The sequence below is a fragment of the Anas acuta genome, chromosome 7 (assembly GCF_963932015.1).
Source record: "Anas acuta chromosome 7, bAnaAcu1.1, whole genome shotgun sequence".
Lineage (NCBI taxonomy): Eukaryota > Metazoa > Chordata > Aves > Anseriformes > Anatidae > Anas > Anas acuta.
Window position 1 is genome coordinate 16,624,616 of NC_088985.1, and position 17,573 is coordinate 16,642,188.

General features: G+C 37.0%; 1 protein-coding gene across 5 annotated transcripts in view; it reads right to left on the reverse strand.

Moving 5' to 3' along the window:
- VCL (vinculin) overlaps positions 1-17,573 on the reverse strand; it is a 62,314-nt gene that overhangs the window by 22,645 nt on the left and 22,096 nt on the right. For all 5 annotated transcript variants that reach the window (XM_068689290.1, XM_068689288.1, XM_068689289.1 and 2 more), the window contains exons 3-6: positions 10,017-10,167; positions 8,184-8,292; positions 5,541-5,663; positions 3,708-3,868 (exon numbers count right to left, since the gene is read on the reverse strand). In XM_068689290.1, coding sequence (XP_068545391.1) covers positions 3,708-3,868; positions 5,541-5,663; positions 8,184-8,292; positions 10,017-10,167 — 544 coding nt within the window. The remainder of the gene's footprint in view (positions 1-3,707; positions 3,869-5,540; positions 5,664-8,183; positions 8,293-10,016; positions 10,168-17,573) is intronic.

Sequence of the window (17,573 nt, forward strand, 5' to 3'; positions counted from 1 at the left end):
AACTGAAATGAATGCAAAAAAAACCCTTACCAGCTGTGATGGTAGGTGATAGTTTTCTGTTGTTTTATGTATGTACTAGAGTAACTTTAGCTTGGAATGAATGGTTTACTGCAGGCCCATCTACCCATAAATAATTTGAAACAAAGGATTAACTGAATTTTTAAAAAGGCAACAGATGTTGCTTAGCACATTGATGAGATGCTAGGTGTGGGATGGCTGGGAAAGGACAGCGTTGGGATAATGGGAGGGGCAGGAACTCCTCCCCTCTTTACTAAAGCAGCCTTTTGTGTTGCCTCAGTTGCCTGCAGAGTTGCAGTTACATCAAAATGATAAAGAAGTCTAAGAAGTCTCTCAATCTTAATCTCTTAGCAAAGGATGAAATTAAGGGTGTTTCATCTTTTACACATGATTTTGTGACTGCTAGCACTACCTAAGCAATGTGTGTTGAGCTGTATGGCTTGTACACGCATCTGGAGGTGCTTGCTGTGTTCATACATGTGGCTTGCATACATGTCTGGAGGCATTTGGTGTGTTAGCACATGTTCACACGTGTGGCTCTTATACACGTCTGAAGGTGTTAGGCGTGCTCACGCATGCTGCAACATGTGGCTTGTACATGTGTCAGGAGTCTGCATGTACATGTGTTTTTCAAATGAAATTTAGATCCTACCTGCCCTTCATTTAGAGCTAGAAACAACTGCAAACAACCAAAATCTGCTCAGACCACAACACCAGACACAAAGATCATATGAAGGGAATTTTGAAGAAAATATGCAGAGCCAAGCTTCTGGCAGAACAGATAGCTTATTCACCATCCAGGGTTCAATCCTACATGATACTAGATACTTCTCACCTACCAAAGTTTCAACCCCTTCCACTTCTATGGAAATGGGAAGTGTATGAATTGAGGATTACTTCAAGTTTACTATAAAAAGGAAAAGCTAAGAATATATGAGTTAAACTGCTCTGTAAAATGAAAAGAGGAAAAATTGGAACAAAACTATGAATAGAAGAAGTACATGCAGGGCTTTTTATCTTTTAAGGTTTTGTTAGAGATCCGTATTTTCTCACTATTTCAACTCTAAATCAGCATACTATTTTTAAAAAATTCTGTTTATTGCAATGCAGTAACAGTAACATGCACTTCAGAGTCTGTACAAAGACGAAAATAGTTTATGGCAAAGCCTACAGCTCTAGTTCCATAAATTTGTTCCTTCTCAACTATATCTATGTAGATTTTGTGATACTTTCACATATACACAATTCAAGAAAGAATAATAAAAAAACTTTCCAAATCAACAGAAGGATACGCTATACCAGTAAAATTCAAGATCGTGCGTCCCCAAATACACCTTACTTTGCTCCATAAAAGCATGGGAAAAAGAGCTTTCCTTTAATCACCAAGCATGAAACACATACAACAGTAATCTCAAGTAGAAATTAAGAACTCCTCCTCTCCTTCCCACTAAACAAACTGTTCAATACATATATACACAGTAAATACAAGGAAAAGGTCTATAATACATCGCCATTAGCAAACTACTTCCTGCTTCTTCATCCCACTAAGCTTTTCAGCTCAAATTCTTTGTCATCATGTTTGGTTAATGCCTACTGACACGGTTCCAAATTGCCAACATGCCCTAATTCAAATACCAAAATACTATTTAAAAAATTTTCAGCTCAGAAAGCAAAATGATACTTAGATATACTTGTCCGTACAACATACTCATGAATTATGTATAATGACAAACATTTTCTATTTAGAGAGACTGCTAATGCACCAACTGTTTTCTTAATAAAATCCTTTATTTAACCTGCCTTGTTAGCAACACAAGTAAGAATTTCCTAAGGCTAGCTTGCCAACTTCTTGCAAGTCTTTTTTTTTTTTTTTTTTTAAACCACGGAAGTTTCCAAATTTCTTCCGTAAAAGAAAACTGTACTTGTATTTCATACAATGCAGGAATGATCGAATCAAAAAATAAAGCTTAATTAAAAGATATACATACAAAATCAAAGTTTTAAGCCTAGATCTGAAGAATATGAAGAATATGAACCATCTGAACTGAATGAAGGAAAGCTACTACTGAAAAACTAAGGAATGGACAAAATCCCCGATTTAATAAAGCTTTCTGGACATACAGAAAGCTTGATCCTGCATAACTGGACCCTTTATTTATAACTACAGATGCTAGTAACACAGATTAACACAAAAGCATTCCACATGAATGTGCTCTAAAATCCTGGGCTAGCTCTAATCAGATTCAGAAGGACTGTCTCAATGCAGTTCAGCTTGCCATTACCATTCTCTTATGACAGCCAGTTCTACACATTGGGCTAGTAAGAGTCATTTAAAACTTCAATGTGTATTTACATAAGTATAGTGTTACAGCTGGCACACAAATAAAAAGTTGCACAGCACGTCTGCACACAGCACGAAATCCCACATACATGCTTGTTTTGTTTTAGTGCAAGGTAGAGGTGTAGGGTGTGGAAGAAAGCTTACCTTCTAAAGGTGAGAAAGGGGTAAGAAACAGGAGAACAAAAACAAAGATGCATAAAGTAGTCATAATAAGGAAGTGATAGTGACAAAATAACTCAAAAGGCAAACTAAGGGCCAAGTGTCAAACAATATAGGCCAAAGTGAATTTAATGCCTAGATTACATCGGTTAGATTTTCTGCAAGAGATTTTATTTGTTAATAAGTCTGGCTTTGTGTCTCAGTATTTTCTTTAAATAAATTTCCAATTACTTGTTGCTTGTAGCATAAAAAAGTTCACTTCAGTGATTTACCTTAAGATACTTAAAAAAAAAAAAAAAAGGAGTATCAGTTGTGTAGCTATATTTATCTGTAAGTTCACAATAACATTTTATGATGCTGGCCATCAAACAGCTTTACAGCATATTTCAGTATCTGCATCGTGTAACATTTAAGAGCACTGCCTAAACCCTCCAGGTAAGTGGTTAAAGTCACTTACACGGTTTAATACTGAGTTATAAAGAACCAATTCTGCCCATATGCCATCTTCACAGAAAGGCTGCTCAGAATAGCATTGTCCTTTTTCAGACAATACAAACACTTGAAATTTACTTCCATACCCAGACTAAAAATGGGGCAGGGATGGGATGGGGTGTTGGTGTTCAAGGAAGTATCCCCAAAATTGCCTAAAGATTCCCTAATTTCACGCCTTTTGCACAAGAAATACGACAACAGTCTAGCTCTTTTAGTATAAAGGAAAAAAAAAAAAAAGAATCACACAATCTCACTAACAGATGTATAGCTACAGGACCAGTTTAAGGCATAGAACAATACCTTTTACACCTAATTTCCATCAGTCAAATATGATGTAAGTTAAGTATACGTAGCAAAAAATAAAAATTAAAGAAATACACAGTATTCCAGGATTACATATTACACATCAGAACTAAGGTGTGAACAAATTTAAGTCTTCTGTGCAACCATTCAGCTCCAGTAACCATTGGTACACCTTCAAATAACAGTCCTTTAATCTAGCTTCTTGAGAGAGAAAGCTAGTTTTGAAAAACACATTAAAACAATCATCTGTGGTAATGTTGTTCAACCTTGAAGAGGTTACATAATGTACTGCAAAACTGATGGACAAACGCACATTTCAACAGTCTCAGATTCACAAGTAAGTCTACAACACAAGAGTTAGACTTCTATATCCAAACATAAATGTGAAACATACCTTGCTGGCCCAGGCATCTTCATCCCAGGAAGTGAGTTGTAATACACGGATTATTTCATTTATCTCAGCACTCATTTTCTCTACTGTGAAATTGCGATTTTTCAAGGCCTCTTCTATTCCCTGGCTTTTAGAGTTTTTCGTGGTTACAAAAATTTTCATAGCTGTGAAAACACCACAGATTAGAAAAAAACTATATGTAAGATACAATCAATATTCACAGTAACCCTGAATACTATTGCATTAATGGGGAGAGAGTGCATTTTTTTTTATTATTTTTTTTAATGGAACAGTTTATCTAAACAGATTGTAGTTTTGGTCAACTGTGCTTCTTGGAGCTTTTTGTCTTGCTTGTTGTTTGTTTTGTGTGTTTTTGTTTTGTTGTGTTTTTTTTTTAAGTCATTAAGTCTCCATCTATAACTACAACAGCGTTTTTAACATTACTGTACGGGTTTGAGCTCTGAAACCAGTTAATTAGACTGACATAGCAATACTACTCTTGCAACAACCACATTCATAATTTCCAATTAAGAAGATTGTCAGAAACACAGGCATTGGCATGTGGTAAGAGTTCAAACCTGCTTCGTAGCACATTCTGCACATAATGCCATCAGTGCCTTGCTGCTGCAGCTGACAGTGTTTGGTCAGTGCAGTGAGATCCAGAAAACACCACTGCAACTTCATTTTATATTAACTTGAAATTAATTATTTTTTTTTTTAACATTATTACAACTGTCTCACTTTATACAATTCACAGTTCCTCACACAGACAAGTGTCAAATGCACTCCAGTAATACCATTAGCCACCAGCCTTTGTGATGGCAAAGAAACAGCATTTGAAGCCATTATTTAACAGATGTCCACAATACCTCAGAATAGAGACAGAAATAAAGCTTGTGCACACATGCAATACTAACATTACACTCATTATCTTTGCAGAAGGGATGGAGTGGAAGCGATGTGATATATTTAGAATTGTTCTATGATGTAGATCTATTCCGCAGTATAGCCAGGAAAATAAAGGCAAGTTCACATCCCTTGATACCCTGGCAACAGAGTCTGTGCACACTTCCTCACCCAAACAAAAGAGTGTTCGCCCAATTTTTAAGTTTACTGCTAAACCATATATTTTATTTGCATTTTTTGTTCCTCTCCATTATCATAATATGCCAAAAACGAGCCAGAGAATTACAACAGAAGGATATTCTGCATACAGTTATTAAGCAAGCAAAAAATCTGAGTAGGATAAAGGGAAATGATTGTTCTGTTTTAGAAACCACCACGGTGCAAAACTTGGTGTGGACCACATTATATCTGGGTACATACAATACATTTCACTGCTCTTTCCCCCCGGGCTGCCCTAAGAAGCAAACGACTCTTGTGACTGCCTATACATGGCTCAGCACAGTGAGATACTGCCGGGGCCTCCACATAAAAGGAAACAGTGATGCCAGCAGACTGTTATGTCCTTGCAAAAGAACTTGGTGCGCCAGAGCCAGTAACGCTACAGCAGTCCAAAGTGAAGGTTTCAAAACATCAGTTATCTCTTACTACAACTGAGCTACTCCATTACACCAAGCCTTTTAACCTACACTGTTCTTACAAGACTATATTAATGCACAGCCTCTTAGGGATATACGCTAAACAACGATTAAATACTTAAAATCAAGAAAGCAAAATGCCGTTCAAAAAATCAAATGTATCGTGTAGTTATTTTGACATTGGTACAGAAGCGGTGTCAATGCTGATAGCTTTTAGTCAACATGAAACAATGTAATTCCAATTCAGAATAAATACTGATTCAGAGTGACATTAAAAATTACAGCAAAAAAATACCTGAAATAAGTACTGGCAATAGCTCCTTCACAGTATTCATGGAGTTTACCAGCATAACTCTATGTTCCTGATGAGTTAACTCCTGTTGTCTTTCATCAATCATTTTCGCCATCTTTGTCATTCCTAAAAGATTAAAGCAATTAAACAGTCAGAAATAAAGCATTAAGTTTAATTTGCAACAGTTAGGCTTTCTAAACAAGAACAAAATGCATAACAGCAAGTATATGTAAAACATTTCTTTATAAGTCATTATTTAAATTGCATTCTAGGTGCTTCAAAGTCATTGATTCAAAACCTAGCCACTATTCAAGGAAGAATTGAAGTCTCAAAACTCCAGATTTAACATACCAGAAATCAAATATGAAAATAATACCCCGAGTAACCAGTTTCAGACATTAAGTCACCTCATGAACTCTGGAAGCCAATTTGCAGGCTTGGTGGTTTGTGGGTTTGTTTGTTTGTTTGTTTTTTTCCTCCTCCTTTTCTGTTAGGATTTGATCAAAGCTTTAAGAGTTAATGGCAGAAAAAGGAAACTACTGTTTTTTTTTGTTTGTTTTGCCTTCAAAGTTTTTGTCTTTAGGTTCTAGTAGAGCTCAAGAATTGCATTCATTTGTACTTCAGTTCTGCTGGAAATATTTCAGTGCTCTAGAACTGTGCAAAGAATTCAATTTATTCTAGCACAAATCTAAGAGCTAAGACTTGCAAGGTTTACCACACAGCACAGGTGGAAACTTCAGAGAGAGCTCCATAAAAATTTAAACTGCTTTAAATTGGTGCTGACCTGGTCCCACCCTCTCCCCCTTAACAGGGCACAAAGTTGGCAGAAATTTACATAGTGTGTGGCTGAAATAATCTGCTAGTTAGCATCTTAAGCAACTTTATATAACAACGGTTACATGAGCTTCAATGCCAATGCTAAATAGTAACGGAATCCCCACACTGCCAGCACAGAGTGGATAAATTGTGCAGAATCACATTTTTGTTCAAATGACAGAAGACGCCTAAAGACTCCACTTCCACCACAAAACCTGTAAGCACTTGGTTGATGTAGTGGGAAGATACCCTTGCTCATGGCAAGAGGTATTGGAGTGGATGATTTTTGCTGGTTCCTTTCCAACCTAAACCATTCTATGATTCTATAATCCCATTATTTATACAGTTCTCATATTGACAGTAAGGTCAGATGCCCAGTGATATAACTGAAGGCAACTAGGACTACTGGCATAAAACGTTTTGTGGACATGGGCTGTAAGCATTAAGCAGCACATATTTAGAGCATGCCAGAAGCACAAGATTAACTATGTATCTGTTTAACAGTATGAATTTAGACAAGACTAATTCTAAGAAATTAGACAGTTGTCTAACACCTATTACCTCCATCATACAACCAAAACAGCAAGTTATGTCTCAAGTTAGTGAGAAATCCCAAAGGCTTCTGACTAAACCAAATTAAATATATCAAAGTTTAGGGAAACCTCCATTTTAATGACATGGAAGATAATGACCACATAAATTATAAGTGTAAAATAACTAATTTCACAGAAAGAAAATTATCTGTTTTGCTTGATCTTTGCTTGTTCATAAGGAGGCAAAAATCTATTTAGTTGAAGGTAATTTCTCTGGGACATTACAGAAGTTTAAAGAACGCTATACCTTCATATGAAAACTAAAGTTTTTCCGACCTAGAAACAGGGTAAAGTATATCCTTATGTTCAATAAAAACAGCATAATTTTCAAGTAGACCAAGGATGACAAACGTACTCCAACATCAGAGCTACTAGTCTGTTAGCATCCAATTTTATTTATGAGCTAGCTATCCTTACACTACATGCATATTCTTATTTATATGTATATATAGCTTATTTATAAGCATTCTTCAGTTCAGTGTAACTTCACCGCAACATCTTCCTATATTTCTAGCACATCTCCTTTTGGTAGAATGCTTTTGTTAAAGTACTTTATGCCTGCTGGAATCAAAGCATTTGGAATAGTGGATGACAGAGACTGAGGGTAAGTTTCCTCCATAGCAACTCAGTGCTTCACTTACCAATCATTTATTTCCACCAGTAAAAGAGTGCAAGTTAGCACAGGGAAATAACAAGCAGTGAAGGAGCATCAAATAATGAAGGAAAAGAATTATGTTAACAGCTGGACTTTTTCATTACACTGCAAGACAGCTATTTCTGCTACCTCATTAAGATGTTAATCTATGACATGGTGCTTCTACTACTCCAAGTAATTCCTATTAGCCCTAACCATCTCAGTTAGTACAGACATTTTAACTGACTTCATAGCTGTGAGTGCTTAATTACACAAGTTTCTTTTTTTTTTTTTTTTTTTTTTTATTCTGACTAATGCATGCTTACTTCCCTCACATGACAGTGTAGGAAATTAGAGTACATATCACCTGTATAGTGTGTGTCATTTACCAGCATCCTGACTATTCTTTATTTTTAAGAGAGAAAGTCAATCACAGAAGAGTAATCAGTCACGCTCTAGTTTAAACAGACACTTTCAAAGCAAATGCTTTATCATTATCCAAATGCTCAAAGCTTGGTTAAGGTGAATAAGGTGTGTGGGGGAGAAAAGATAGTGGAAAAGACTACGCTTCGAATGTTTATGATAGACTGCAGCAAATCAAACCTGGCCCTAGATTCTTTGTGTATGTCACCAAATCCTCCATAGTCTCTACTACTTCCGCCACAGTCAGATATTCCAATATTCCTTTGCAGACACGGATGATTTTACGGACCTAAAAAAGGAATATTCCATCATTTATTAGATGAAGCTAGGTTACACTTGAATTAGAAATGCAAGCTTATCATTAGAACAGAATAGGTATAGCATTTGTGATCACCTGTACATCATGTTAGCAAAGATCTGGGATACAGAGAAAGCAGACTCCAAATGCTCATCGGAAATATTATTCACCATACAGCTTTATATATGGATAAAGAATTATGAAGCACTCCAGTGAGAGAAGGTAGATACAACATTTTAAACCTTCCAGAAAAATCTGTCTATGAAGACTGTACTTTATTTACCTCTGGACTTCTGCCTCAGCAATTGATTACTTAATTTTTTTAGTTCACATTTAATTGCACAGAGTTCTCCTAAGTTGTTTAACTTAATTGTCTTACCTCCTGAACCACATTATTTCTGACAACACCATGTACAATTCTCATTGAAGAATGACTTAATTAACATTTAACTCAGATCAACCACATGCAGGGTTCAGTCCTTAGAACAGATCATAATTTCCTCTAAAATTCACTTTAATTTTGTCTCCATATTAGTTTATCTTGAAGCACAGTAGGACACAGTCATGACAGGTTTTGTATTAGAGAGAAATTGATAATTACAGACTTAGTTTTTTTTAAAAACACACGTAAGAGACAAGAGTTCAATGAAGCATTAACTCCAAAGAAATCAACCTCTTTCCTAAACACTGGAAAAAGGGAAATTAAAAGCTATTAACTTCCTTACAATTATGCCCTATAAAACTTTGTGGCATTTATTAAAAACACTTAAATTGTGTAATCACTAGTGCTACTGAGGAGTCCCATAGCACTCTCCCCATTTCAGAGGAATATGCTAACAATATCATGAGCTGATTAAATGTGACATAGGGATGCCACGTTAGACCACTCAGAACAGCAGTAGGAGTAACACAATTTCTTACATTAACAGACAGCTGCACAGGTAAAATTTACAATTAACAAGAGCATTCCTAACAGCATTAGCTTCAGTTCTTCATAACAGCATAATATTTGCTACTTAGAAAGGAATGACTCCATACTCCCAGTGAGAGCATCACAAGATTAAATAAGATTCGTAACACAAATAAAAGCTTTCAAGTATAAGATACTCAATATCCATCCACCCCCTTCCTTTTTAAGTTTTCTTGCATCTCTGTCTTTCTCCCATCTGAGGCACTACAAACAGCACCTCCGAGCCACTTTTTGGCTTGCAGTAAAGCCAAAATGAAGCAACTGTTAAATCTATCAGAACACGTCCTCTGGCTAACCAGTCAGCTCAAATTTGCATGATCTCCTCCACCCCAAGGCCAATTAAGTTGCCACAGCTAATGGGGTCAAAGAAAGACATGTTAGGGTGTAAGACACTGAAAACAGTGAAGGGACACGGAGAATTTAAGGATCAGGTATTGGTACAGTTAATGGAATACAGAAAAATGTCGGGAAGATATAAGACAGGGTAGATAAAATCAGGCCTTTCTGAAGAATAATTATAAGCAACACAAACATGTCATACAAAGATGCTCTTAACAAAACAGAGCATGAAGACCAAGCTTCTTCTGACAGAAAGGAATGCAGAGTATGCTTCCAATCAAGCTAAGACAATCAAAATCACATTCAACTGCAATAGCCTACATTAGCTGAACACTCAGTTAGGTAGATATTTGAATTAATAATACCATTGTGCAGACACCTATGTCACTCATATTGGGATTCCTACCTCTGCTTCATCAAATGTCAGAAGCAAGTCTGATGTTCCAGAAAGGATACCTCTTGATCCATCAATCAGATAGTCACGAGCTGGTACCGAATAAGGATCTGCTTGCAGCATCTGGGCTGCCCGGACAAGTTTGGTGCAGGCATTCTCCACTCTGTGGGAAGTCATCAAACGAAAGTTGTTGATCACTTTGTAAAAGCAACAGATACGGAAAAAGGCTGGAGGATTTGTTTTTAACCTTACTACTTGAAACACTACAAGAAAACTGATCGTTATACATCTTTATAGTTTAAAAAGTGAGATTAGTTTAACAAGACTAATTTTTATTTTTTTGAAGTAAGGCAATCTTCCAGCATAGTGAGCGAAGTATTGTATGTACAGCAGTCAATGCAGGGAGTCATTAAGGAGAGGTCCCAGCCATCATCATGGCAGAACACCTTTTATTCTGAATGATGGGACAGAAAACAAAACAAATGTTCTTTTATTTGCACTGACATTCAAGACGGAATTGCTAAATATTAAATGATAGCTACCTATTAAGACAAAACAAAGAAACAAAAGAAACATAATGAGAAAACTGAGACTCACTGCCCTGCTCCTTGAAGCTACAGACTAGCTTTTCAAAGTCTGTTAACACTCATATGAGAGAAACAGCTTTTAAAATGGCCATAAGATTCAGTGGTATGGTATAAATGTCAAATGCAGCTTGTGATTCCACATGTAAGAACAGAAAGGAGGTTTTACAAAATACTGTCATATACATGTATAATTACAGTAACACAAAATATTACAATAAACAAATAAGCTCTAAAAATAGGTTATTTCTGTCAAGCCGTTAACATGACAATTTAAAACTGATCAAAACCTGAAACATTTAAGACTTTGGTTTTGTTTGCTTGTTTTAATTACTTCACAACAGCTTAAAGGAATACAAAACTCGGACTCTGACTCTCATTACTGACTGCTATGACTTTCCTCCTTTCTCTCCCTTTTCTTTAAGAAGAATCTACATACAGACTCTATGCTTGAATGCCATGTGCCCACTCAAACTTCACGAAGTTCCAACAAACACGAAACTCTTTCAGTACAGCAATATTATATCTCAATGTTTTTCATGCTTCTCAGAGCCCATTTTCTACTGACCGCATGAACACATCTTCTCTCATACTTTCAATGTTATTGGAAAGTTAGTTATTTCGTTTTCTCCCCTATGCTCCTTGCTACACAAATGGCAAAATTTAATGGTCACTACTAACATTGGATACACTAGAAGTAAGATTCGTTACAGGAAAACACACATTTTTTCATAAAGTAAAGTTTTCATCTAACGGCTCCCTGGAGCAGATCAAATTGGGTCAGCTGCCCTTATCACGACCTGCTCTTCATTGAGACATCTGCTCAGCACATCAGGTGGTGGGAGCTCACAACTCAGCAGGAAAACACAGGATGACTTCAAGGTGGGAATGGTCTGCTCATTGCTATGCCATGTACTCAGCTCTATTATCAAAGTCAACTGACTGCACTAAATTAGATTTCCCCACTTACTTCTAAAATTTATTCTTTTCAACTCTGCCAAGAAAGGGATTAAACAAATCACCTATTCAGCCAGCTCTGAGACATGCTCAGAAATACTTCATTTCCTACAGTTCAATTTCATGGTCATCTTTTTAATGCCAATTATCATCCCAAGGCTGGCTTTTTCATTTGTGGAAAAAACAAAAAACAAAAACCCTCTAATATAAGTGTGCATTACCTCCAGAAGTCACCACAATGTAGCACAAAAATAAAGTTACTAAATATTCAAAGATTTCTCCTGCAGTTTTTTCAGAGTTGGACTTTCAAAAGGTAATCCTGCATTTTACTTGTACAATGCCCATTTTGTACAAATTTCCCACTGCATTTAAAAGACCTCAGGAGTGTGCACCATGTAAAAAAAAAGCAGAGAGATGTTAAAAAAAAAAAAATACAGATGCCCTCCGATCCTTGCAAGGCATACATGCCAGGAAAAAGACTGGCAAGGGGAGTAGGGCGTAAATCAGTTACTTGGATTTTTGCCCCCCAATAAACCACACTTCAAAGAGTTGCTTGTTCTCTCACAGAAATCAAACACATACAAAAGCTCTCAATTTCTTTCATTGCTTCATTTCAACTTCAAGTTCATTGCTATGGTAAGTTTTCAGCCTAAAACTTCATTAAAGCACAGCTGAGTCACAACATCTTTGATACTTTATGCTCTTAATTTGTATAATTTGCATTTTTGTGTAAAATCCACACCTACAAAATTACACAATAGGACTAAAGAAAACTTCAGATAGGTATGCATTTTATATATGCACTTTAAGACAAAAATATTTTAAGTTCAAACAAATGCAAAAAATAAGCCATAGAAATAAAGAAAGTAATGTTAATGACAGTTTCTGTGAGTTACCACCACCATCACCTATTCTTTGTCACATTCAGAACCAAAGAGCATATATTATATCTAGTTTGCAAAGGGAAGCAGGTAGGCGCAATAAACATCAGAGCTGAAGGTCTTCCAACACCAAAAGATCCTAAAATACCAGTTCACAGAAGAGCCTGCACAGGCTGTAATATAATGTACATTACACACTAATACATCATAAATAATTCATTTTAATATTCAGGGTGTTGGCTTATAAATAAAAATCACATTTTAAATGCCCAAAGAACAGCTAAATAACTGCTAGATATGTAAACCAAATTGTACTGAACATTAGATAACACCCTGTTTATAGCTGAAGGTCAGTAAGCAAGATGTATTTTGATACTAATTTTTGTAGACGTACACAGATCACAACATAACTGTAATGGAATTGGGTTTGTATAGATCAGAATGTTTATGTACTTTCAAAAAACATTAAAACTGCTAAAATTCAGACAGTGCGTGTGGAAAAACATCTCTCATTTTACTTTGTGGTCTATTTCATTTTGAGTAGTATTTTGTATTGGACTTAATAACATTTCAGAATGACAGTGCGGTTATTCTGTTTGATTTACTGACAAGCTGTTTCAAAGTTTGGCAATTCTAGCATAGCACCATTTAAAAAAAAACAAAAAACATTATGAAGTACTGTTCAGAATGTTTTTTGTTGTTGTCATTAAAAATAAATAAGAGCTTAAAGACTAATAACTAGCAGTCAAAAAGACCAAGTCTTTTTCATTTTGACACTTTGAACACTAAAGCAAGATGCTTCAGAGAATCAAATATTTTACATTTCACATTGCTCATGTGAACTACTAGCCACAGTAAGTGGTGACATCTCTTCACTGGCAAGTAAGTCAACGTGTTTACTGTAGTGTATGAAAGAACAAGCCTGTAAGAAGACAGAGACAGCTGAATAGTTAGAGTAATGCGAGACCATGATACAATCTACCTTCCAGTAACTTAATCGCCCCTACCTTAAGATAAGTCATCCCTATAATCTCACTGTGTTCACTTCACTAGCTTAACGCTGAGAAAATCAGACTTTGGCACAGAGATACCTGCAGCCTAACTTGCATTGTAGATGTAAACAAAAGCAAAGGCAGGGGAATTGTGCCAGGTAGGATTACATATAATTTAGTTACTTTTAAATCAGCTAGCTCTTTTTAAATATTCAGTTCAGAGATACATGTGAAAGAACTCAGTTTTTCTAAAACCATTTCTCCATTAAGACTAGGAAAACACACTATTCACTTATGTTGTTTCATTTTATGCTCCTAATTACAGAGGATTTAGCATTAACACATAGGTCAGATAGGTAATAACAAATCCATTTTCTTTCTTCTCAGTTTGACAGCCAAAACCATCTAATCCCTGTATTACAAATTAAAAATACAGCTTCATTAAAAAAAAAATATACTTATTTTAGAGGAGTGATTACTATATAAATATGTTAACACCAGCCAAATTCTGTGTGGAGAAGACAGACACGGGTCATGCTATTCCCAACAATGCTATTTTTCAGTAGTCGGTCAGCTTCACTGCTGTTATCTTCTTTAAAAAGCGTGAGGAAAAATTTAGCTTATGCTGAACTTTTTTTTTTTTTCCCCTAGGGATGAAACAAAGATGCCTGCTCAAAATGCCTAAATAAGGCTTGTTTCAGTTTCTAATGACTCCAGTTGTAGTGGCTAAGCTCACTAGAGTTTAGGTTACTTACTGTTCAGAAATATTTTGTTTGCTTTTTAATTTGTGTAAACTGCAGCTGGTTAATATAGCTGACCAGCAATGCAGCTCTAGCTTGGCCACAAAAATGCCAGCATAGAACAGCATTACTGCCAATTTATTAAATGAGTTTGCATATGCGAGTTAAACGCAGACAAATTTTTATTCTGAGTGCAAACAGATCGGGTGTTACACTATTCTTTGTCTAGAGATTGCAGCTTATCCTTCTTTACAAGTATAACGAATAATATAAACACACTGCAAAACATCTGATATAATTTATATGAATTGCTTATATTCCCTCAGGATTAAGACAATTAAAATAAAGAACATGGCATTTTTTAACTCTAGGTCAGTAGTTCCAACGTGGTTTATGTCAGCAGCAAGCAAAGGGATGCATCATAGCTTCTCAGCAGCCAACAAATAGTTCTGCTGCACGCACTCCTACTGGAAAACCTGACACATTACCATCATATATATTACACTTATTATGAACCCTCAACGTCAGTCTTAAGAGAGCCAAAAACACAATCTTTAAGAAGACTAAACCAATCTTCTCCCTCATCCTCCAAGAGTCGTCGCCTCAAGTCTGGTGGTCATTTTGAGCGTGGAAAATATGCACAGGGAATGCATTGCTCATGCATGCACAGTTTTTATTATCCTATCAGACGTGTGTCAGTACAAGTTTTGTAGAAATCCCTTAGAGAGGACTGCCAGTTCCTGAACCAGCACTTAAGAAACAAGCACACCTCCCCTCAAAAGAAAAACAACCCTCATCTGTTTCACCTCCTGAATCCAAGTCCTGCCCTTAAACACAGAAACAGGTAGGGCTCACTTGGCAGCTCATTCATGACTGTCACTTGTTCCTACAACACACAAGTCAGTGATGATATACTCCACAGTGTTAACAAGAAACCATTATTAACAAGTACTAGTTCACTCTATTATAAATTCCAGGTTAACAAAAACCAACAAATGCAACAGGTTATGTATCATTCATGAATGCCATTGATCATTCAAAATTCATGTTACTGAATCTTAAGTACCACATGAAGTATATTTCATTACTGGGACGTGGTTTTGCTTTCCATTTTTACTGTATTACAATCCAAGCAGTCATGCATTGCTGCACAGGGCCCTTGCTTTCCACATAAAGTGGTACCATTTAGCAGTGCTTATATCACATTTCTATAGTAACTTAACTATGTAAGTCTCCAGAATCTGCTACATGTTGATCAAAGCCTGGTTGCTGTAAGCAATTAACAAGTCTTTTCCTTAATCCCTTACTCGCTTTAGTGAACATGAAGCTATAATGAAGTAAAACTCTACACATCCTAGAAAATGAGTACAGCATTACACACTTACATACAACTCACTAAGAAGCAAGAAAATGGTTTTAGTCTCATTTTAATACACATACACACACACCCTCCAATAAATAAATATTCAGAAAAAAACAAATCCTACCAAACAAAACAGCCAAACAAGATCACACACCAGAAACACAGCATAATAAACACTGTAGTGGACTGTATCAAAGGCCCATTTAGCAAAGTATCCTGTCTGCAAAAGCAGCTACAAATACATGCCTTCTGTGGCTTAAGAACAGGATAAGCATTTATCATACTTCCTTTGGGCACTCTCCCATTCTCCAACAATTTTCAGTTCTTAAGATTTCCTGTAGTTTGCCTATTTGATATTCCACAATGAATTCATCTGAATACTTGCCTGTTATCCTCCAAACTTACATAAAGGAACTGTAATAGTACCTGACCCACATAAATAACCTTTCCCTGCTGTTGGTTTATGAACTATCTTAACGCAATGCCCTCATCAAGTTCTTGCACAGGAAGAAAAGTAGAAACTTCACCTTTTCCATATTCAAGGTATGAGATAGTAGCATATAGTGACATTTTAGCCTCTCATCCTTCACTGATAAACCTAACTGTTGGTTTACTTTGCGACCACTACTGAGCATATTAAGGGTGCTTTCACCAGCGTATCTCAGAACCAGAACCTTGCTGTCATTGTCAGTGACAGTCAGTTCAAAGCCAATCATCCTGTCAGAAGCAAGAGCTGCTGCTCTCCCACACACAGGCACCACTTCAGATCTTTCAAAATTATTTCATCCACATTAAAATAACTTACTTTAATATGCTCCTGCTGTAATACGTTCCTGCTCTTCTGCGTAAGATTTTGGGTAAATCATCAAGTAGTTTCACCTCGCTGCTCGTTCTAGTTTCCAGGGCATTAGTGAACACTGTTAAAAGCACCAATACCAGCCCAGATCTTTAAAGCCCAACTAATTACCACTGCCATTGCTAGGGTTAACCATGTAATTCTTCCTTTCATTTTCAATCTACTCTTTTCCATTAAAGATCTTCTCTTATTACCATGCCTACTTCACTTTCTTTAAAAGCCTTCAGACTGCTCCAAAAACTTCAGAAACCAATGTGTACCATACAACTTTGATTAGCCTTTTCCTGCTTGTAATATTTCTAGACACCATGTATCTAAGACACCAAGAGGCATCTTAGAACACAGAATTTCCCTCACCTGAAACACTTCAATCACCCAAAGCAAATATGTACATCTATTTAGGACCTGCTAGTTCTCCTTCTTTGCACAGAACTTCTAGTCATTTGCTCCATAGGCATGTGAGACCTACAGATTTCCTGCTCCCCAAACTCCCCTCAGCGGAAGCTTCTCAGGCAGTAGCAATGCCTTGATGGACATTCTGGGTAGTCTCCAGTGAGTGACAGTAGCTCACTAATAACTTAGCTCATAAAATATCCTGAGTTGGAAAGGACCCACAAGAATCATTAAGTCCAACTCTTGGCTCCACATACCACCACCCAAAAATCAGACCACATATCTGAGAGTGCTGTCTAAATGCTTCTTAAACTTCAGCAGGTTTGATGCCATGACCACTGCCCTGGGGAGCCTGTCCCAGTGCCTGACCACCCTCTGGGTGCAGAACCTTTCCCCAACACCCAGCCTGACCATCCCCTGTCCCAGCTCCATGCTGTTCCCTCAGGTCCTGTCGCTGTCCCCAGAGAGCAGAGCTCAGCACCTGCCCCTCCGCTCCCCTCGTGAGGGAGCTGCAGGCCACCATGAGGCCTCCCCTCAGCCTGCTGAACAAACCAAGGGACCTCAGCTGCTCCATATACATGGCCTTCTAGACCCTTTTCCATCTTTGTAGCTCTTCTCCAGACACGAATTGTTTTGTCTGCCACAACATAAGAACATCAGAGTGCACACAGTGCTTGAGGTGAGGCTGAACCTCAGCACTGCTGTGCCTGATGCACCCAGTACAAGGTTGGCCCTTTTGGCTGCCAGGGCACGCTGCCAATGGTGTTCAACTTGTTGTCATCCATATGCCCCAGATCCCTTTC